The sequence below is a fragment of the Nerophis lumbriciformis genome, linkage group LG30 (genome assembly GCF_033978685.3).
Source record: "Nerophis lumbriciformis linkage group LG30, RoL_Nlum_v2.1, whole genome shotgun sequence".
Classification (NCBI taxonomy): domain Eukaryota; kingdom Metazoa; phylum Chordata; class Actinopteri; order Syngnathiformes; family Syngnathidae; genus Nerophis; species Nerophis lumbriciformis.
This window is the reverse complement of record NC_084577.2, coordinates 30,560,396-30,585,086: the sequence shown is the minus strand read 5'-3', so window position 1 is coordinate 30,585,086 and position 24,691 is coordinate 30,560,396. Positions and strand designations below refer to the sequence as shown.

General features: G+C 35.9%; 1 protein-coding gene across 3 annotated transcripts in view; it reads left to right on the top strand.

The window, feature by feature from the left end:
* The window catches only part of kcnab1a (potassium voltage-gated channel subfamily A regulatory beta subunit 1a), a 148,937-nt gene that overhangs the window by 38,469 nt on the left and 85,777 nt on the right, over positions 1 to 24,691 (top strand). The window contains exon 1 of one of the 3 annotated variants that reach the window (XM_061925892.2): positions 16,380 to 16,787. The exons of the other annotated variants lie outside the window; for them this stretch is intronic. Coding sequence (XP_061781876.1) covers positions 16,579 to 16,787 — 209 coding nt within the window. The 5' untranslated portion in view covers positions 16,380 to 16,578. Of the gene's footprint in view, positions 1 to 16,379; positions 16,788 to 24,691 lie in introns of those variants that run through there. 3 annotated transcript variants of the gene reach the window in all.

Genomic DNA, 24,691 nt, shown 5'->3' with positions numbered 1-24,691 from the left:
CACTTCACTTGTTATTTCATCATGTAGCACATGTTCTATCCATCATGTCAGCGTGTCCAGTAACTTCTTCCCTGAAGGTGCCATTGGCTGTTCACTATTTGGAGTGTGTTGTGTTGCTACATTCAAAGGAGATTAAGTGTAAGTCGTGACGTATAGAAAGGCAAACGATGAAGGTTTTTTATTCTCCGCTCCGCTTGAGTGCCGCCATCCCACAAACTGTATTTCATCTGCTGTGAACTTTGGTGCAAGAACTGACACTTTGTTTCTCTCTTTCACAACACTGTGACACACGCATACTGTACACACACACACACACACACACACCTCCATACCGTTTCCATAGCAACGCCATGACCTGAGATGATGGCTGTCTGCCGCTCTTCAGCATCAAGTGTCCACATGTGGAGTCTTCAGCTGTGGCGTGGGAGTGTTGCTGCTCATTAGGTACCAGTTGGAGAACAAAGATCACACATTTACATTCTTAAGTTCTTTTCAACCTCAAGTGCTTCTTCATGGCGTGGGTCATTAGAGAGGAAGAATATATGAATATAATACATGTAGAAATTAGGATGATTATTTCAATGATTGAAGAAAACAATCCATTCATCCAGGTGTGTCCAGTACCTGTCCCTATTCATTCATAGTGGCTGGATCCTCACACACACACACACATATATATATATATATATATGTATCCATCCATCCATTTTCTACCGCTTGTCCCTTTTGTATATATATATATATACAGTGTTTCCCACACATTCATTTATTTGTGGCGGCCCGCCACGAAAGAATTACGTCCGCCACAAATGGATTGTTCGGCTTTTGACTCGCTCGACCGCTCATAAAAGCAATGGGACTCTGTCTGTGAATGTTGCTTGTAGTTACAACTCCGGTGCAGTAGGTGGCGGTAGCCTACTATGCATTGTAACTCCGCCAATAGAAGAAGTAGAAGAAAAAGAAGACGAAGACGAAGACGAAGTAAAAGAAGAACGGACCGACCGGATCAAAATACGAGGGTAATATAGGTTATAGCTGCATCGCTCGCGGCTTGTCATATATTTAACGTTAATCCGCGATTTCACCGAGCGTTTCACTGACGGTTCCCATACCGACGAGCTAACGTGTCCAGGTTATAACCCTGTTGTCAATAAACACACGTGGAGACGGTGCTTCAGATACTGCATTAATACTGAAGATAATTGTCCACTGTCCACTGCAGCATGTGAATGCAATGAAAATAATAAAATCTGAGCCAACCAGCTGTTAAAATGTTGTCCAGGTTAATGTTTTGGCCATTAAAGGTCCTTCATTTCAAGATTTCAACTGTGATCGGGCTTTAAACAGGTGGCTGACTTCTTCAGATGGGTGTAACTGCTACTGGTCAAATAATGTGAAATAGCATTTAATTTTACATGTATGCAATGTCATTTAAATGTAATTATAGATAATAATAATAATAATAAATACTGTGTAGTGTTGTAAATAGTCAACGGGAAGGATTTTAGTAAGATATAAGCCATGAGCACTACACAGCCAGAAAAAAACCTAGGCAGGACAAGTAAAAATATTGGGGCAAGTAGATTTGAGAAGTCAGGCAAGTAGAAAAAAACCTTAACGTTGAACCCTGCATGTGTTGAGCTGCTGCCGCTTAAGGTTAGACGGCACTGTACATAAAGCGGTTCTGCTCGTTAGTAATAAATTCTAATGTTGGATGTTCACTCCTTTACACAGATGAGTATAGAAAAATATTTTCAACGGCCAAAAAGGGCTCGACTTGGAGAGGAGGTAGGCCTACAGTCCGGACCACAGGAGGTATTATCAAAACGGTGTAGACACTTAGAAATCTCATAAGGAAAGTGAACAGATGTCCATCAGTGTGAAAATTAATTTGCTTCCAATATTTCCAGGCTTCAACTAGTGCCGCAACTGTGGCAGCTCGCGCAGCTGAGGCAGTAAGAGAGGGTGAGGAGGAAGGGATAGTAAGTACGCAGGGAGATGTTGTAGGAGAGGAGGAAGACAGGCAGCATGTAGAGCCAGCTAGGGCGGAGGCAACAGGTGAGACTCAGCAAACACTGAAAAATAAAGCAGGGTCAGATCAGAAATGCACTTTTCTCATGAAAAGGGTCCTATTTTATATTCTTATGTGCCTTATAGAGAGGACCACGACAAAACATAGGGCGACTGGGTTCGATCCAGAATAGCTAAAAATGCCACAATTTAAGTCATGGCTGTATAACACCCAGCACGGTAAGCTCCAGTGTCTCCCTCTTCTCTGGAGGAGGGTCTGGCGAGCGAGACTAGCTCCAGTGCGACCTGTTCAGCAGCAGCAGCAGGAGGAGGAGGAGGAGGAGGTTGACTGACTGTGGCAGGACACCTCTGCCTCTGTTTCACTTTATGTTGCTGGTAAATAATATGGTTGTAGTAGTAGGCTAAAGTTAAATTATTTAGTATGCACTAATTAAAGGGGCAGAGCTTTAAGAGACATTTGAGCTTTTATATTTTATAAGATATATTTTTTGTAAGAACCACAATTAATAAATATATTTCAGTGAATAACTAATTGTTCAAATCTGTATATAAATATGTACATAAAGTGTTGTAATTATATTCCAACTCCGCGTTCTTCTTGGTCATCGCCGCTGCCGCCCCCACCCCCCGACCACACCACCACAAATAGATGCCTGTCCTGTGGGAAACACTGATATATATATATATATATATATATATATACAGTATACCAAAGACTACAAAAAATGGCCATTACCTCCCTGCTTGGCACTCAACATCAAGGGTTGGAATTGGGGGTTAAATCACCAAAATGATTCCTGGGCGCGGCCACCGCTGCTGCTCACTGCTCCCCTCACCTCCCAGGGGGTGAACAAGGGCACGGGTCAAATACAGAGGACAAATATCACCGCACCTAGTGTGTGTGTGACAATTATTGGTATATATATATATATATATATATATATATATATATATATATATAAGTTAGTGTCTGGTGGATTATTTTACAGACACAGAGTTACAGACTCGTGTTTAATCGTCCTCAAACCAAGACATTGTATGAAAATCAAGACGATGAATGGAAATTAAATGATGCTTAAACTGGAGCGTTGAAGAGGGAGGCACACTGTATTGTGTATTACACAACATGGCAGCATGTATTGTGTATTACACAACATGGCAGCATGTATTGTGTATTACACAACATGGCATGATATGGATTTATTTGCAGGCTTAATGTTGATGCTCTTGTACACAAGTTGTATTTTACAGTAAGAAAGGCAATTGCTCACCAACTGAAGATGAACAACTTCCATGATGCTGAGTTGGGAACTTTCAAGAATACTCGTCAGCTTTCTTTTCACTCTAGAGAGTAGCTTGCTGTGCCCGCACTTTTTTTTTTATTCTTTTCAAATTGCCTTCCTTTCTCTTCCTCTATTTATTAAACCCTCAATTTGTCGCCTCCTCCGCGCGATGGAGCCAATTACAGTCTATTAAAGGCAATTAGGCAGCTCAGTGATGGTCACTGGACAAAGTAGCATCCATCACGGGCCTGACTTCACTTGCTGAGTCGGCAGGAAATGGAGGATGCTCACTACCGTATTCTTAGGTAGTTTACAGCAGCGAGAATACCAAGAAGCGCATATGCCAAATTTTCAAAGAGAACGGCCTACGGATCACGATTGAAGCCAACAAGCAAACCGTCAACTTCCTTGACGTCACTTTCAACCTGAGAAATAACAGCTACCAACCATTCACGAAACCCAACACAACACTCCAATACGTGCACCATGACAGCAACCACCCACCCACCACCACGAAAAGAATACCTACCGGAATCAATAAAAGGCTATCGATGCTGTCATCTAGCAAAGCTGAATTTGACCAAGCAACCCCCCCGTACCAAAAAGCAGTTTGTTTTTGGTTTGTTTGTTTTTTACAAAAAAATTGCAGAAAAATTCTGCATAAATATGCAGGAATTTTATTTTAAATTAAAGCTTTACAGTTAGCACGTGTCAAGTACCATGTTATATTAGTTTGACGTATTCGGCTGCAAAGTTGGCAAAAAAAACAAGTTCACATGCAAGTTTTACAACAAGACAAAAAGTCTGAATCAGCACTTCTCTGCCTCATGTTTTTAAAGTGGAATTTGATGACATCATCCAGGGTTATACGGTATACCGGTACTGGTATAGTATCGCGGTACTAATGAATCCAAAACGGTACTATACTCTGTTTGAAAAGTACCGGTTTACCATCTTTTTTTTTTTTTTACAGGCGTGCTGGTTTTAGGAGCAGAGGAGCATGTTGGGCAGCGCACACACACAGAGTACTTACAAGCAGACACAATTTGTAGACAGAAAAGGGAGAATGGACGCGTTTTGGTGTAAAAAGTCAAGATAAAGGTGAAGTTATCACACTGAAACACCCTCAGGAAGAGCTGCTTTAAGACATGGCTAACATCCACCCGCAGTGTTTTAGCTACTTCTAAATCACTAATCCTAGTCTCCATGGCGACAAATAAAGTAATTTTTTTTTTACACGTATCATTATCACTGCAAGACGAGGAATAGCTAAACATGCTTCACTACACACCGTAGGAGGATACAATAGCTCATGGATGGATCTACACCTGACATCCACTGTAATGATACCAAGTACAAGTGCGTATCTAGTCGATACTACTATGATTACATCAACATTTTTCATCGTCACATGGGCTTTGGTTGGTGTGGCTCTCCCGTCAAGGGGTGCATTCTACGGCGGGGGTGCATTAACCGGCACCAGGAGGTGGGATTACTGCGAGCCTCACACAGTGCGTCTTCGCAGCAGTTTTATGATTGCTCAGCACAAGAAATACTTTACACACATACAGTTGTTGACAAAATACACTGTACATTATATACCTCAGCTAACTAAACTATGGAAATGTATAATATAATTCATATAGCAATACAGTCTCACTGCACAGCAGGCCAGCAGTTAGCCGAGTCCGCAATCCATGTTGAGGCACTGAGTGACGTGCCTCAACTGGCTGCTGATCACCGCACCGTCTCTTCTCAGTATTTGAACGGAAAATGTGAAAATTCTGCGATTTTGAATAAGAAATAATCTAAAACTGGTGAAGTTAAATGGAAAATAACTTTATAGTATAATCACTGAATACATATAACAATTTAATTAATTTTTTTTTCTTTCCATGATGGCAGGTGAGGCCCCGCCACTGACACATACCGTATTTTCCGCACCATAAGGCGCCCTGGGTTATAAGCCGCGCCTTCAATGAACGGCATATTTCAAAACTTTGTCCACCTATAAGCCGCCCCGTGTTGTAAGCCGCATCTAACTGCGCTAAAGGAATGTCAAAAAAACAGTCAGATAGGTCAGTCAAACTTTAATAATATATTAAAAACCAGCGTGATGTGGGCGCGCATGGAGTCGTATATCAACATGGACGGAGCTGCGTGAAAAAAGCCACCCGGCCTCTTCGCGTAAACTTCCCTTAACCACTCGCTCATCTTTTCTTCATCCATCCATCCCTTCGAGTTAGCTTTTATGATGACGCCGGCTGGAAAGGTCTCTTTTGGCAAGGTCTTCCTTTTGAATATCACCATGGGTGGAAGTTTCTGGCCATTAGCATGGCAAGCTAGAACCACAGTGAAGGATGACTTCTCATTCCCTGTGGTGCGAATGTTCACCGTACGTGCTCCCGTTGTATCCACAGTGCGGTTCACAGGAATATCAAAAGTCAGTGGAACCTCGTCCATGTTGATAATGTTCTCTGGCCGGATCTTTTTTTCAGCTATCTTGTTTTTACAATATGCACGGAAAGTAGCCAGCTTTTCTTGAAAGTCTTTAGGCAGTTGCTGTGAAATAGTAGTCCGTGTGCGGATGGAGAGATTGCGTCTTTTCATGAACCGGAAACCTGTCGCTTAGTAGGAGCCATTTTGTGGTCTTTACAGATGTAAACACACAAAGGAAATGAAACGTAATATCCGCGCGCTTCTTCTTCTTCTTCTACGCGGGCGGGTGGTTGCTTACAGTAGATGAAGAAGCGCTTCCTGTTCTATGGGGGCGGGTGCTTACCTTGGCGGTTGCTTGCGTAGAAGAAGAAGCACTTCCTCTTCTACGGGGAAAAAAGATGGCGGCTGTTTACCGTAGTTGCGAGACCGAAACTTTATGAAAATGAATCTTAATATTAATCCATATATAAAGCGCACCGGGTTATAAGCCGCACTGTCAGCTTTTGAGTAAATTTGTGGTTTTTAGGTGCGGCTAATAGTGCGGAAAATACGGTATATATATATATATATATATATATATACATATATATATATATATATATATATATATATATATATATATAATAAAAAGAAATGATGATGATGATATTATGTTTATAAAGTCAATAAATATGTCCCTGGACACATGAGGACTTTGAATATGATCAATGTATGATCCTGTAACTACTTGGTATCACATCCATACCTAAATGTGTGGTATCATCCTAAACTAGGGATGTCTGATAATGGCTTTTTGCCGATATTCCGATATTGTCCAACTCTTTAATTACCGATACCGATATCAACCGATACGATACATACAGTCGTGGAATTAACACATTATTATGCCTAATTTGGACAACCAGGTATGGTGAAGATAAGGTACTTTAAAAAAAAAAAAAACAATAAAATAAGATAAATAAATTAAAAACATTTTCTTGAATAAAAAATAAAGTAAAACAATGTAAAAACAGTTACATAGAAGCTAGTAATGAATGAAAATGAGTCAAATGAAGTGTTAAAGGTTAGTACTATTAGTGGAGCAGCAATCATGTGTGCTTACGGACTGTATCCTTGCAGACTGTATTGATATATATTGATATATAATGTAGGAACCTATCAGAATATTAAAAACAGAAAGAAACAACCCTTTTGTGTGAATGAGTGTGAATGGGGGAGGGAGGTTTTTTGGGTTGGTGCACTAATTGTAAGTGTATCTTGTGTTTTTATGTTGATTTAATAAAAAAAAAAAAAGTTTTTAAATGAAAAAACGATACCAATAATTTCCGATATTACATTTTAGAGCATTTATCGCATCTCTATTAATAAAGCAACTTTTTGTTCGGCAAAGCGTCTCCGACGTGTCTTTTGATCCAGCCGCACTGTCGTACTGGAGGGGTGACAAGACCAGAAATATACATCACTATCGGAAGTACAACCCGAGTCAGAGGACTTTAAACCTTTGACCCTTCCTTCAAGGGGAGCTAATAAGTGAGGGAGATGATGGATTCTTCTCACACTCTGCACTCGTAAACAAACTGTAGGGACACAATAACGCTGAGAACCTCATTAAAAAAATACATTTGCATAATAAGCAGAGGTGGGTAGAGTAGCCAGAAATTGTACTCAAGTAAGAGTACTGTTACTTTAGAGATTTATTACTCAAGTAAAAGTAAGGAGTAGTCACCCAAATATTTACTTGAGTAAAAGTAAAAAGTATGTTGTGAAAAAACTACTCAAGTACTGAGTAACTGATGAGTAACATACACACACATATCATATATATATATATATATATATATATATATATATATATATATATATATATATATATATATATATATATATATATATGTATGTGTGGGAAAAAAATCACAAGACTATTTCATCTCTACAGGCCTGTTTCATGAGGGGGGGTACCCTCAATCATCAGGAGATTTTAATGGGAGCATTCACATACCATGGTTTATATAGGGCACAGAGTGGGTGGGTACAGGCTGGCGTAGGGGCGTGGTGATTGGCTCATGTGTTACCTAGGAGGTGTTTCCGTCTGTGGCGGCATGCTGTTACAATTTCGCTGCTCTTGTTGAGGGATGACAGGTCTGGACGGTAAATAATAAACAGTTTTTCTTTCAAGCATAGGTTGCATCTTTTATTACCACTATTGTAAGGTGTGCTGGATGCAAGAATTTGCCATGTTATTGAATATTCAACATTATTGTCTTTGAGGTCCCAAATGTGTTTGCTGAGTTCTGTGGTATTTCGCAGGTTTTTGTTCCTGAAAGAAGCCTTGTGATTGTTCCATCTGGTTTTGAATTCTCCCTCGGTTAATCCTACATATGTGTCGAATGTGTTAATGTCCTTGCGTATTACCTTAGATTGGTAGACAACTGATGTTTGTAAGCACCCCCCGTTGAGAGGGCAATCAGGTTTCTTTCGACAGTTACATCCTTTGTTGGTTTTGGAGTCGCTCTGTCTGGGGGCCGACGGCTCATTTGCAATTGTTTTGTTGTGGTTTGAGATGATTTGTCGTATATTGTTCATGCAGCTGTAGCTCAATTTAATGTTGTTCTTGTTGAATACTTTTCTTAGGGTGTTGTCTTTGGGAAAGTGTTTGTCAATCAGATTGAGGAATTTGTGTCCAATGTTCGTTGAGACGTTTTTGCTGTATGGGGGGTTGTACCAGATGATGTCGTTTCGTTTTCTGTTCTTTTTTGGCTGGTTTCCTGGCGTGAGTATATATATATATATATATATATATATATATATACACACACATATACATATACACACACACACACACACACACACACACACACACACACACACACACATATATATATATATATATATATATATATATATATATATATATATATATATATATATACACATATACATAATGTATATATATATATATACACACACACATACACACACACACACATATATATATATATATATATATATATATATATATATACACACACATATATATATATATATACATACATTGATATATACAGTATATAATTTATATTTATTTATTTTGCCGTTTTTGTTTACATGTTAAAGGTGTTTTAATGAATATACATGCATGTTTAACACATATAGATTCCTTTCTTTCATGAAGACAAGAATATAAGTTGGTGTATTACCTGATTGCGATGACTTGCATTGATTGTAATCAGACAGTAGTGATGATAACGTCCACGTTTTCAAATAGAGGAGAAAAAAAGTTCCTCCTTTTTAGTCTAATACCACATGAAAGTGGTTGGTTTTTTGCATCTTATTTGTCCAGCTTCCATATTCGTTTTTATACACTTTACAAGAAATACATCGGCGGCAAACTCCGTAGCTTGCTAGCTTGTTTGCGCTGGCTTTCGGAGACTCTTATTTTGAAAGCGCAGGCGCGATGGAGTGGCACTTTTATTGTGAAGACAGGAACTGTGCAGTCAGTCTTTAGGCTTTTGACGGGATGTACGGTTGAAATAAAAAAAGGAGCGTGTAGCGAGCTGAATGTAGATAAAAGTAGCGGAGTAAAAGTAGCGTTTCTTCTCTATAAATATACTCAAGTAAAAGTAAAAGTATGTTGCATTAAAACTACTCTTAGAAGTACAATTTATCCCAAAAGTTACTCAAGTAGATGTAACGGAGTAAATGTAGCGCGTTACTACCCACCTCTGGTAATAAGTGACCTTTGACTCAATAAGAGCCTGTTTTCCAACATTTATTAAGACCAAACTATGACTGGATTACAATACTTTTAGTGCCTGGCAGAGGTAACACCCGTTATTAGAACGTGTTGTTAGCATCCTGTCGTTTATCAAGGTGAGCTGAGGAAAGGAATAATGCGGTCAATGACTTCTGCATGCACAAATGTCTTTTTGAGAGTAATGACTCAATTATTCTGTACTCTCCAGTGTGTGTGTGTGTGTGTGTGTGTGTGTGTGTGTGTGTCTTGACTGTAGCCTCTTTTGTCACGTTCCCAAGCAGCCTGACCTCAGGGTGTTGCTGTTGTGCTTCGCGTGCATTCCGCAGACGACTCTGCACTTTTTAAGTTTGTCATTTGTGTAGAGAAGACTCGAGTCAGTGATTCTCAAACTGATGCCAGAAAATCACTTAATTAAATATTCCAACACAGTGTTACCGTTCAAACTGTTGTGTAATGTCACAGTGGCCAAAAAAAGTAATAAATACACCGTGTTTTTGGACTCTAAGGCGCACTTAAAATCCTTTCATTTTTTCCTTATGACCCAGTGAGCCTAATGTACGTATTTTATTTCTGGTTGTGCTTACCCACCTGGAAGCTCTTTTATATAATAACTTAACTATATAAGGGACGGCGTGGCGCAGTGGAAGAATGGCCGTGCGCGACCCGAGGGTCCCTGGTTCAATCCCCACCTAGTACCAACCTCGTCATGTCTGTTGTGTCCTGAGCAAGACACTTCACCCTTGCTCCTGATGGGTGCTGGTTAGCGCCTTGCATGGCAGCTCCCTCCATCAGTGTGTGAATGTGTGTGTGAATGGGTAAATGTGGAAGTAGTGTCAAAGCGCTTTGAGTACCTTGAAGGTAGAAAAGCGCTATACAAGTACAACCCATTTATCATTTATTTATCATTTATATAAGTGTGACCAGCAGATGGCAGTCACACATAAGAGATACGTGTGGACTGCAGGTTCAATTAAATGACGCTAGCAAGTACCCGTAAGCAAAACATTGATGTTTCATGAGGAATATAGAACATTACACACGGTGCTCAAAGATCTGTCAAAATGTTTTAATACGACTTTGGTAAGCCATGAAGCCACACCGCTTGATGGATTGTTGGAGTATTATGACTACCATAGTCAGACGTACTGTGCTTCAACATACAGTATTATTATGGTGTGTACAAGGACCCCAAAATGGCACCTTTTACAACAGAATAGAAAGTACTTTATTGATCCCTGGGGGAAATTCAGCACCAAAGTTCGCTCACAATAGACAATATACATTTAGGTATTTTTACATGTAAATAATATAAACACAGTCTATTATACAGCATTATGCACATGTGAATAACATAAATACAGTCTATTATACAGCATTATTCACATGTGAATAATATAAATACAGTCTATTATACAGCATTATTCACACGTGAATAGCATAAATACAGTCTATTATACAGCATTATTCACATGTGAATAATATAAATACAGTCTATTATACAACATTATTCACATGTGAATAATATAAATACAGTCTATTATACAGCATTATTCACATGTGAATAACATAAATACAGTCTATTATACAGCATTATTCACATGTGAATAATATAAATACAGTCTATTATACAGCAGTATTCACATGTGAATAACATAAATACAGTCTATTATACAGCATTATTCACATGTGAATAACATAAATACAGTCTATTATACAACATTATTTACATGTGAATAATATAAATACAGTCTATTATACAGCATTATTTACATGTGAATAATATAAATACAGTCTATTATACAGCAGTATTCACATGTGAATAACATAAATACAGTCTATTATACAGCATTATTCACATGTGAATAACATAAATACAGTCTATTATACAACATTATTTACATGTGAATAATATAAATACAGTCTATTATACAGCATTATTTACATGTGAATAATATAAATACATTCTATTATACAGCATTATTCACATGTGAATAACATAAATACAGTCTATTATACAACATTATTCACATGTGAATAACATAAATACAGTCTATTATACAGCTTTATTCACATGTGAATAACATAAATACAGTCTATTATACAGCATTATTCACATGTGAATAACATAAATACAGTCTATTATACAGCATTATTCACTTGTGAATAATATAAATACAGTCTATTATACAGCATTATTCACATGTGAATAACATAAATACAGTCTATTATACAGCATTATTCACGTGTGAATAATATAAATACAGTCTATTATACAGCATTATTCACATGTGAATAATATAAATACGGTCTATTATACAGCATTATTCACATGTGAATAACATAAATATAGTCAATTAGACAGCATTATTCACATGTGAATAACATAAATACAGTCTATTATACGGTATTATTCACATGTGAATAACATAAATACAGTATTATACAGCATTATTCACATGTGAATAATATAAATACAGTCTATTATACAGCATTATTCACATGTGAATAACATAAATACAGTCTATTATACAGCATTATTCACATGTGAATAATATAAATACAGTCTATTATACAGCATTATTCACATGTGAATAACATAAATACAGTCTATTATACAGCATTATTCACATGTGAATAACATAAATACAGTCTATTATACAGCATTATTCACATGTGAATAACATAAATACAGTCTATTATACAGCATTATTCACATGTGAATAATATAAATACAGTCTATTATACAGCATTATTCACATGTGAATAATATAAATACAGTCTATTATACAGCATTATTCACATGTGAATAACATAAATACAGTCTATTATACATTTAAGTACAGTCAAAAAGGAACATATGCATTAGGAGACATTATCTGGTGTTTTGTTTGGCAATATTATGCAAAACGTACTTTTCTTACCTATTGGTACCTGCTGACGTGTATTTGGGATCTGCAAATGTCCCCAAAATTTGCGCGCGTCCTCCATTGTAGTCAATAATCTCCTTCATTTTCTCTATTCTCTTGTTGTGGGGCATTCATGTAACCTGACTCTCGCCACATCCTTGTAGTTCGCTGAGCTCCACACAAGGATGTGGGAGTTCTCAATGTATTTCAGAAGGCGGGGCCTTGTAAAAAAATCCTTGTATGTGATTGGATAAAGCACTTGTCCGTTATCTTGAATGACGTGCTACTTCAACCACTCACATTGCTTCGGCGCTACGTCACATCTATGATCCTGATTGGTTCATTATTTGTTGCTATCTGGAAGGCGTTTGCAATGCCCTCGATCCCAGATCCTTGTGTGGAGCTCAGCCAACTACAAGGATCTGGCGAGAGTCAGGTTAGCGTTTATATGCTCCACTCTTGCCATTTCTAACACAAAGTAGTGTACACTTTCAACTTATTCAATTGTCTTGATGTAAATATTTGTAATTGGAATGCAAATATTGCATATTTAGACCGTCTGCATCGTCATGTAGAACCATATGGTCAGCCATATTTCAAATGTACATATGTATGTGTATATATCTATACATGTGTGTGTATATGTATATATTGTCAGAGTTTGTTGTAGGTGAACCCCAAGATGCAGAGATGACGGCGTGCATTGAGTGAGAAAACATGATTTAATTCAACACTAAGGCAAAACAACAAACAAAAGGGTAACAACAAAAGGCGCGCACAAGGCGGAGAACAAACTTGGTTATGAACTAAAATAGCACAGAGGCTAACTTTGGACAAGCAACAAAAACACTTACTGTGACACGAAGGAACTAGGACATGAGCAGAGTGAAACAAAAGTAGACAGAGCTACAACGACAAGTGTTAAGACAGGTAGTAATGACAATGACAATGACAATAATCCAGCACTGACTGGAGGGGAAGGCAGGTTTAAATAGCAGCTGGCTGATTGACACCAGGTGTGGCCAGGTGCCAATCAGCCACAGCTGAGGGGAAGCAGCACTCAGGGAGACAATCAGGAATAGACGACAAAATAAAAAGCGCTGACAGAAAACTAAGACAAACGCAGAGGAAAAACTAAAACACAGTCAAACTGTCAGGGACAAGCCTGACATATATATGTGTGTATATATATATATATGTGTATGTATGTATGTATGTATATATATGTATTATACATACATATAAGTGTATGTATAATACATATATATACATATTTACAGTATATAATATACTGTATTTATATAGGTATTGTTGCGTTTTGGACCAGTTGTTCCTCCCAGGGAATTCAAGTCACAATTCGCTCCCAAGTTCTTTCCGACACTTAAAGCTGAGTTGAAAAACCACCAGAGACAGAATAGTTATTTTGTTGTATATATTCTCAAAGCTTTGACAATATACATTTTAGATTGAGACCGGTGTAACCATAGAACATTCTCTTGCGCCTCCACAAAATGGTCTGTCTTCCCAACGCCAAAAACCTCTCTTTTTTCCTTCCCCCTCACTAGCCATAACAAAAGCACAACGTCTCCCTAGATAATAATACATTCCAAAGAACTCAAGGTTATCACACATAGTATGCTTGCTGACAGAGCATCAAGAGAATAAATGGAAAAGACGAGCTGTTTTCAAATATGACTAATAAATGAAAGAAGTACAACTTAAATTCGGATATATGTAAATATCTGCCTCCGACAGTATAAATGTATGTATGTATATATACATGCATATATACAGTACATACATATATATACAGTATATAATATACTGTATATACATATATACATACACATACTGTACATACATACAGTATATATCTATATGTATGTGTGGGAAAAAAATCACAAGACTATTTCATCTCTACAGGCCTGTTTCATGAGGGGGGGTACCCTCAATCATCAGGAGATTTTAATGGGAGCATTCGCATACCATGGTTTATATAGGGCACAGAGTGGGTGGGTACAGGTTGGCGTAGGGGCGTGGTGATTGGCTCATGTGTTACCTAGGAGGTGTTTCCGTCTATGGCGGCATGCTGTTACAATTTTGCTGCGCTTGTTGAGGGATGACAGGTCTGGACGGTAAATAATAAACAGTTTCTCTTTCAAGCATAGGTTGCATCTTTTATTACCACTATTGTAAGGTGTGCTGGATGCAAGAATTTGCCATGTTATTGAATATTCAACATTATTGTCTTTGTTGTCCCAAATGTGTTTGCTGAGTTCTGTGGTATTTCGCAGGTTTTTGTTCCTGAAAGAAGCCTTGTGATTGTTCCATCTGGTTTTGAATTCTCCCTCGGTTAATCCTACATATGTGTCGGATGTGTTAATGTCCTTGCGTATTACCTTAGATTGGTAGACAACTGATGTTTGTAAGCACCCCCCGTTGAGAGGGCAATCAGGTTTCTTTCGACAGTTACATCCTTTGTTGGTTTTGGAGTCGCTCTGTCTGGGGGCCGACGGCTCATTTGCAATTGTTTTGTTGTGGTTTGAGATGATTTGTCGTATATTGTTCATGCAGCTGTAGCTCAATTTAATGTTGTTCTTGTTGAATACTTTTCTTAGGGTGTTGTCTTTGGGAAAGTGTTTGTCAATCAGATTGAGGAATTTGTGTCCAATGTTCGTTGAGACGTTTTCGCTGTATGGGGGGTTGTACCAGATGATGTCGCTTTGTTTTCTGTTCTTTTTTGGCTGGTTTCCTGGCGTGGGTTCATAGGTGAGGGTGAAATTGTATCCGCTTTCATCAAGGGACCTCAAAGACAATAATGTTGAATATTCAATAACATGGCAAATTCTTGCATCCAGCACACCTTACAATAGTGGTAATAAAAGATGCAACCTATGCTTGAAAGAGAAACTGTTTATTATTTACCGTCCAGACCTGTCATCCCTCAACAAGCGCAGCGAGATTGTAACAACAAGCCGCCATAGACGGAAACACCTCCTAGGTAACACATGAGCCAATCACCACGCCCCTAGGCCAGCCTGTACCCACCCACTCTGTGCCCTATATAAACCATGGTATGCGAATGCTCCCATTAAAATCTCCTGATGATTGAGGGTACCCCCCCTCATGAAACAGGCCTGTAGAGATGAAATAGTCTTGTGATTTTTTTTCCCACACATACATATATATATATATACATACACACATCTGCGGGTTTCCCATTGTTATCCCATTGGGTTGAGTTTTTCCTTGCCCTGATGTGGGATCTGAGCCGAGGATGTCGTTGTGGCTTGTGCAGCCCTTTGAGACACTCGTGATTTAGGGCTATGTAAGTAAACATTGACGATGATGATGATGATTATGTAGAGCACAGGGAAGTGTTTACATATATATCATAATATGACCTCTTTAAAAGACTTTTTGTCCACTGCAGAGGACATATCATTCTTTGGAAACATCCAGAAAGCCAGCAGGTGAGGAAAAAGTGAGAGTGAGACAGGTGGAGTGGGAGCTGAAGAGACAGCAGTGAGAGTGGGAGGTGTGTGTGTGTGTGTGTGTGTGTGTGTGTGTGTGTGTGTGTGTGTGTGTGTGTGTATGTACCCTGCTGAGAACAAAACAAGGACTGCAGGAAGACCAGCGGGCTAAATATGAGGACAGTGGGAGGCGGTCCAGTGGAACAATGACATCGCCTGAAGATGAGGAGGATGATGAAGATGATGAGGAACAGAAGAAGAAGAAGAAGAAGAGTGAGAGAAGTGCTGATGGCACAAATGTAAGCATGCACCCTGGCAGAACCTCACCATGACTTCACACACTTCTTCTGCTCTCTCACACACACACACACACACACACACACACACACACACACACCCCGCTCTACTGCACACCCTCTCTCTCTCTCTCTCTCTCCCATCTCCCTGCAGCTCCTCTGCTTGCCACAGTGCAGCCGCATGAAGCATCCCAAGCATCGCTGCGCTGAAGACAAAGTCCCAGGAGGTTCTCCTGATGGCCCGCCTTGACTTCAGCCGGCAGGAAGAGGCGAGAGGAGCGCACTGAAGCGACGTCCATGGAGACGCGGCGAGCCCACAGAAGTTGAACTCGAACACGGCAGACTTTCCCCCCCGTCTTCTCCCGGTCCTAATCTGCTGCGGCGAGGCGCTCCAGCATGCAGGTGTCCATCGCCTGCACGGACCACAACCTGAAGAGGAGCAATGGGGACCACGGCAAGCAGAGCGCCACCAGCCCCAGCGTGGTCAACCAGGCCAGGGCCAAGTTCCGCACCGTGGCCATCATCGCTCGCAGCTTTGGATCCTTCACTCCCCGACACATCTCACTCAAGGAGTCCACGGGGAAACACACCGGAATGAAGTACAGGTGTGTGTGTGTGTGTGTGTGTGTGTGTGTGTGTGTGTGTGTGTGTGTGTGTGTATGTGTGTGTGTGTGTGTGTGTACATGCTGACCATGCACTTTGCTACTATCCTATTTATTATTTTTGTCCTGTCCAGCCACTCAGACAAATCATATAGTAGATGTAGATGATCATATAGTAGATGTAGATGATCATATAGTAGATGTAGATGATCATATAGTAGATGTAGATGATCATATAGTAGATGTAGATGATCATATAGTAGATGTAGATGATCATATAGTTGATGTAGATGATCATATAGTTGATGTAGATGATCATATAGTAGATGTAGATGATCATATAGTAGATGTAGATGATCATATAGTAGATGTAGATGATCATATAGTAGATGTAGATGATCATATAGTAGATGTAGATGATCATATAGTTGATGTAGATGATCATATAGTAGATGTAGATGATCATATAGTAGATGTAGATGATCATATAGTAGATGTAGATGATCATATAGTAGATGTAGATGATCATATAGTTGATGTAGATGATCATATAGTAGATGTAGATGATCATATAGTAGATGTAGATGATCATATAGTAGATGTAGATGATCATATAGTAGATGTAGATGATCATATAGTAGATGTAGATGATCATATAGTAGATGTAGATGATCATATAGTTGATGTAGATGATCATATAGTAGATGTAGATGATCATATAGTAGATGTAGATGATCATATAGTTGATGTAGATGATCATATAGTAGATGTAGATGATCATATAGTAGATGTAGATGATCATATAGTAGATGTAGATGATCATATAGTAGATGTAGATGATCATATAGTAGATGTAGATGATCATATAGTAGATGTAGATGATCATATAGTAGATGTAGATGATCATATAGTTGATGTAGATGATCATATAGTTGATGTAGATGATCATATAGTAGATGTAGATGATCATATAGTAGATGTAGATGATCATATAGTAGATGTAGATGATCATATAGTAGATGTAGATGATCATATAGTAGATGTAGATGATCATATAGTAGATGTAGATGATCATATAGTAGATGTAGATGATCATATAGTAGATGTAGATGATCATATAGTAGATGTAGATGATCATATAGTAGATGTAGATGATCATATAGTTGATGTAGATGATCATATAGTAGATGTAGATGATCATATAGTAGATGTAGATGATCATATAGTAGATGTAGATGATCATATAGTTGATGTAGATGATCATATAGTTGATGTAGATGATCATATAGTAGATGTAGATGATCATATAGTAGATGTAGATGATCATATAGTTGATGTAGATGATCATATAGTAGATGTAGATGATCATATAGTAGATGTAGATGATCATATAGTAGATGTAGATGATCATATAGTTGATGTAGATGATCATATAGTAGATGTAGATGATCATATAGTAGATGTAGATGATCATATAGTTTGTAGATGATCATATAGTAGATGTAGATGATCATATAGTAGATGTAGATGATCATATAGTAGATGTAGATGATCATATAGTAGATGTAGATGATCATATAGTTGATGTAGATGATCATATAGTAGATGTAGATGATCATATAGTAGATGTAGATGATCATATAGTTGATGTAGATGATCATATAGATGATGTAGATGATCATATAGTTGATGTAGATGATCATATAGTAGATGTAGATGATCATATAGTTGATGTAGATGATCATATAGTTGATGTAGATGATCATATAGTAGATGTAGATGATCATATAGTAGATGTAGATGATCATATAGTAGATGTAGATGATCATATAGTAGATGTAGATGATCATATAGTAGATGTAGATGATCATATAGTTGATGTAGATGATCATATAGTAGATGTAGATGATCATATAGTAGATGTAGATGATCATATAGTTGATGTAGATGATCATATAGTAGATGTAGATGATCATATAGTAGATGTAGATGATCATATAGTTGATGTAGATGATCATATAGTTGATGTAGATGATCATATAGTTGATGTAGATGATCATATAGTAGATGTAGATGATCATATAGTAGATGTAGATGATCATATAGATGATGTAGATGATCATATAGTAGATGTAGATGATCATATAGTAGATGTAGATGATCATATAGTTGATGTAGATGAGCATATAGTAGATGTAGATGATCATATAGTAGATGTAGATGATCATATAGTAGATGTAGATGATCATATAGTAGATGTAGATGATCATATAGTAGATGTAGATGATCATATAGTAGATGTAGATGATCATATAGTTGATGTAGATGATCATATAGTAGATGTAGATGATCATATAGTAGATGTAGATGATCATATAGTAGATGTAGATGATCATATAGTTGATGTAGATGATCATATAGTAGATGTAGATGATCATATAGTAGATGTAGATGATCATATAGTTTGTAGATGATCATATAGTAGATGTAGATGATCATATAGTAGATGTAGATGATCATATAGTAGATGTAGATGATCATATAGTAGATGTAGATGATCATATAGTTGATGTAGATGATCATATAGTAGATGTAGATGATCATATAGTAGATGTAGATGATCATATAGTTGATGTAGATGATCATATAGATGATGTAGATGATCATATAGTTGATGTAGATGATCATATAGTAGATGTAGATGATCATATAGTTGATGTAGATGATCATATAGTTGATGTAGATGATCATATAGTAGATGTAGATGATCATATAGTTGATGTAGATGATCATATAGTAGATGTAGATGATCATATAGTAGATGTAGATGATCATATAGTTGATGTAGATGATCATATAGTTGATGTAGATGATCATATAGTTGATGTAGATGATCATATAGTAGATGTAGATGATCATATAGTAGATGTAGATGATCATATAGATGATGTAGATGATCATATAGTAGATGTAGATGATCATATAGTAGATGTAGATGATCATATAGTTGATGTAGATGAGCATATAGTAGATGTAGATGATCATATAGTAGATGTAGATGATCATATAGTTGATGTAGATGATCATATAGTAGATGTAGATGATCATATAGTAGATGTAGATGATCATATAGTAGATGTAGATGATCATATAGTAGATGTAGATGATCATATAGTTGATGTAGATGATCATATAGTTGATGTAGATGATCATATAGTTGATGTAGATGATCATATAGTAGATGTAGATGATCATATAGTTGATGTAGATGATCATATAGTTGATGTAGATGATCATATAGTTGATGTAGATGATCATATAGTAGATGTAGATGATCATATAGTAGATGTAGATGATCATATAGTAGATGTAGATGATCATATAGTAGATGTAGATGATCATATAGTTGATGTAGATGATCATATAGTTGATGTAGATGATCATATAGTTGATGTAGATGATCATATAGTAGATGTAGATGATCATATAGTTGATGTAGATGATCATATAGTAGATGTAGATGATCATATAGTAGATGTAGATGATCATATAGTAGATGTAGATGATCATATAGTAGATGTAGATGATCATATAGTAGATGTAGATGATCATATAGTTGATGTAGATGATCATATAGTAGATGTAGATGATCATATAGTAGATGTAGATGATCATATAGTAGATGTAGATGATCATATAGTAGATGTAGATGATCATATAGTTGATGTAGATGAGCATATAGTAGATGTAGATGATCATATAGTAGATGTAGATGATCATATAGTTGATGTAGATGATCATATAGTAGATGTAGATGATCATATAGTAGATGTAGATGATCATATAGTAGATGTAGATGATCATATAGTAGATGTAGATGATCATATAGTTGATGTAGATGAGCATATAGTAGATGTAGATGATCATATAGTAGATGTAGATGATCATATAGTTGATGTAGATGATCATATAGTAGATGTAGATGATCATATAGTAGATGTAGATGATCATATAGTAGATGTAGATGATCATATAGTTGATGTAGATGATCATATAGTAGATGTAGATGATCATATAGTAGATGTAGATGATCATATAGTAGATGTAGATGATCATATAGTAGATGTAGATGATCATATAGTTGATGTAGATGATCATATAGTAGATGTAGATGATCATATAGTAGATGTAGATGATCATATAGTTTGTAGATGATCATATAGTAGATGTAGATGATCATATAGTAGATGTAGATGATCATATAGTAGATGTAGATGATCATATAGTAGATGTAGATGATCATATAGTTGATGTAGATGATCATATAGTAGATGTAGATGATCATATAGTAGATGTAGATGATCATATAGTTGATGTAGATGATCATATAGATGATGTAGATGATCATATAGTTGATGTAGATGATCATATAGTAGATGTAGATGATCATATAGTTGATGTAGATGATCATATAGTTGATGTAGATGATCATATAGTAGATGTAGATGATCATATAGTAGATGTAGATGATCATATAGTAGATGTAGATGATCATATAGTAGATGTAGATGATCATATAGTAGATGTAGATGATCATATAGTTGATGTAGATGATCATATAGTAGATGTAGATGATCATATAGTAGATGTAGATGATCATATAGTTGATGTAGACGATCATATAGTAGATGTAGATGATCATATAGTAGATGTAGATGATCATATAGTTGATGTAGATGATCATATAGTTGATGTAGATGATCATATAGTTGATGTAGATGATCATATAGTAGATGTAGATGATCATATAGTAGATGTAGATGATCATATAGATGATGTAGATGATCATATAGTAGATGTAGATGATCATATAGTAGATGTAGATGATCATATAGTTGATGTAGATGAGCATATAGTAGATGTAGATGATCATATAGTAGATGTAGATGATCATATAGTAGATGTAGATGATCATATAGTAGATGTAGATGATCATATAGTAGATGTAGATGATCATATAGTAGATGTAGATGATCATATAGTTGATGTAGATGATCATATAGTAGATGTAGATGATCATATAGTAGATGTAGATGATCATATAGTAGATGTAGATGATCATATAGTTGATGTAGATGATCATATAGTAGATGTAGATGATCATATAGTAGATGTAGATGATCATATAGTTTGTAGATGATCATATAGTAGATGTAGATGATCATATAGTAGATGTAGATGATCATATAGTAGATGTAGATGATCATATAGTAGATGTAGATGATCATATAGTTGATGTAGATGATCATATAGTAGATGTAGATGATCATATAGTAGATGTAGATGATCATATAGTTGATGTAGATGATCATATAGATGATGTAGATGATCATATAGTTGATGTAGATGATCATATAGTAGATGTAGATGATCATATAGTTGATGTAGATGATCATATAGTTGATGTAGATGATCATATAGTAGATGTAGATGATCATATAGTTGATGTAGATGATCATATAGTAGATGTAGATGATCATATAGTAGATGTAGATGATCATATAGTTGATGTAGATGATCATATAGTTGATGTAGATGATCATATAGTTGATGTAGATGATCATATAGTAGATGTAGATGATCATATAGTAGATGTAGATGATCATATAGATGATGTAGATGATCATATAGTAGATGTAGATGATCATATAGTAGATGTAGATGATCATATAGTTGATGTAGATGAGCATATAGTAGATGTAGATGATCATATAGTAGATGTAGATGATCATATAGTTGATGTAGATGATCATATAGTAGATGTAGATGATCATATAGTAGATGTAGATGATCATATAGTAGATGTAGATGATCATATAGTAGATGTAGATGATCATATAGTAGATGTAGATGATCATATAGTTGATGTAGATGATCATATAGTAGATGTAGATGATCATATAGTAGATGTAGATGATCATATAGTTGATGTAGATGATCATATAGTAGATGTAGATGATCATATAGTAGATGTAGATGATCATATAGTTGATGTAGATGATCATATAGTTGATGTAGATGATCATATAGTTGATGTAGATGATCATATAGTAGATGTAGATGATCATATAGTAGATGTAGATGATCATATAGTAGATGTAGATGATCATATAGTTGATGTAGATGATCATATAGTAGATGTAGATGATCATATAGTAGATGTAGATGATCATATAGTAGATGTAGATGATCATATAGTTGATGTAGATGATCATATAGTAGATGTAGATGATCATATAGTAGATGTAGATGATCATATAGTTTGTAGATGATCATATAGTAGATGTAGATGATCATATAGTAGATGTAGATGATCATATAGTAGATGTAGATGATCATATAGTAGATGTAGATGATCATATAGTTGATGTAGATGATCATATAGTAGATGTAGATGATCATATAGTAGATGTAGATGATCATATAGTTGATGTAGATGATCATATAGATGATGTAGATGATCATATAGTTGATGTAGATGATCATATAGTAGATGTAGATGATCATATAGTTGATGTAGATGATCATATAGTTGATGTAGATGATCATATAGTAGATGTAGATGATCATATAGTAGATGTAGATGATCATATAGTAGATGTAGATGATCATATAGTAGATGTAGATGATCATATAGTAGATGTAGATGATCATATAGTTGATGTAGATGATCATATAGTAGATGTAGATGATCATATAGTAGATGTAGATGATCATATAGTTGATGTAGATGATCATATAGTAGATGTAGATGATCATATAGTAGATGTAGATGATCATATAGTTGATGTAGATGATCATATAGTTGATGTAGATGATCATATAGTTGATGTAGATGATCATATAGTAGATGTAGATGATCATATAGTAGATGTAGATGATCATATAGATGATGTAGATGATCATATAGTAGATGTAGATGATCATATAGTAGATGTAGATGATCATATAGTTGATGTAGATGAGCATATAGTAGATGTAGATGATCATATAGTAGATGTAGATGATCATATAGTAGATGTAGATGATCATATAGTAGATGTAGATGATCATATAGTAGATGTAGATGATCATATAGTAGATGTAGATGATCATATAGTTGATGTAGATGATCATATAGTAGATGTAGATGATCATATAGTAGATGTAGATGATCATATAGTAGATGTAGATGATCATATAGTTGATGTAGATGATCATATAGTAGATGTAGATGATCATATAGTAGATGTAGATGATCATATAGTTTGTAGATGATCATATAGTAGATGTAGATGATCATATAGTAGATGTAGATGATCATATAGTAGATGTAGATGATCATATAGTAGATGTAGATGATCATATAGTTGATGTAGATGATCATATAGTAGATGTAGATGATCATATAGTAGATGTAGATGATCATATAGTTGATGTAGATGATCATATAGATGATGTAGATGATCATATAGTTGATGTAGATGATCATATAGTAGATGTAGATGATCATATAGTTGATGTAGATGATCATATAGTTGATGTAGATGATCATATAGTAGATGTAGATGATCATATAGTTGATGTAGATGATCATATAGTAGATGTAGATGATCATATAGTAGATGTAGATGATCATATAGTTGATGTAGATGATCATATAGTTGATGTAGATGATCATATAGTTGATGTAGATGATCATATAGTAGATGTAGATGATCATATAGTAGATGTAGATGATCATATAGATGATGTAGATGATCATATAGTAGATGTAGATGATCATATAGTAGATGTAGATGATCATATAGTTGATGTAGATGAGCATATAGTAGATGTAGATGATCATATAGTAGATGTAGATGATC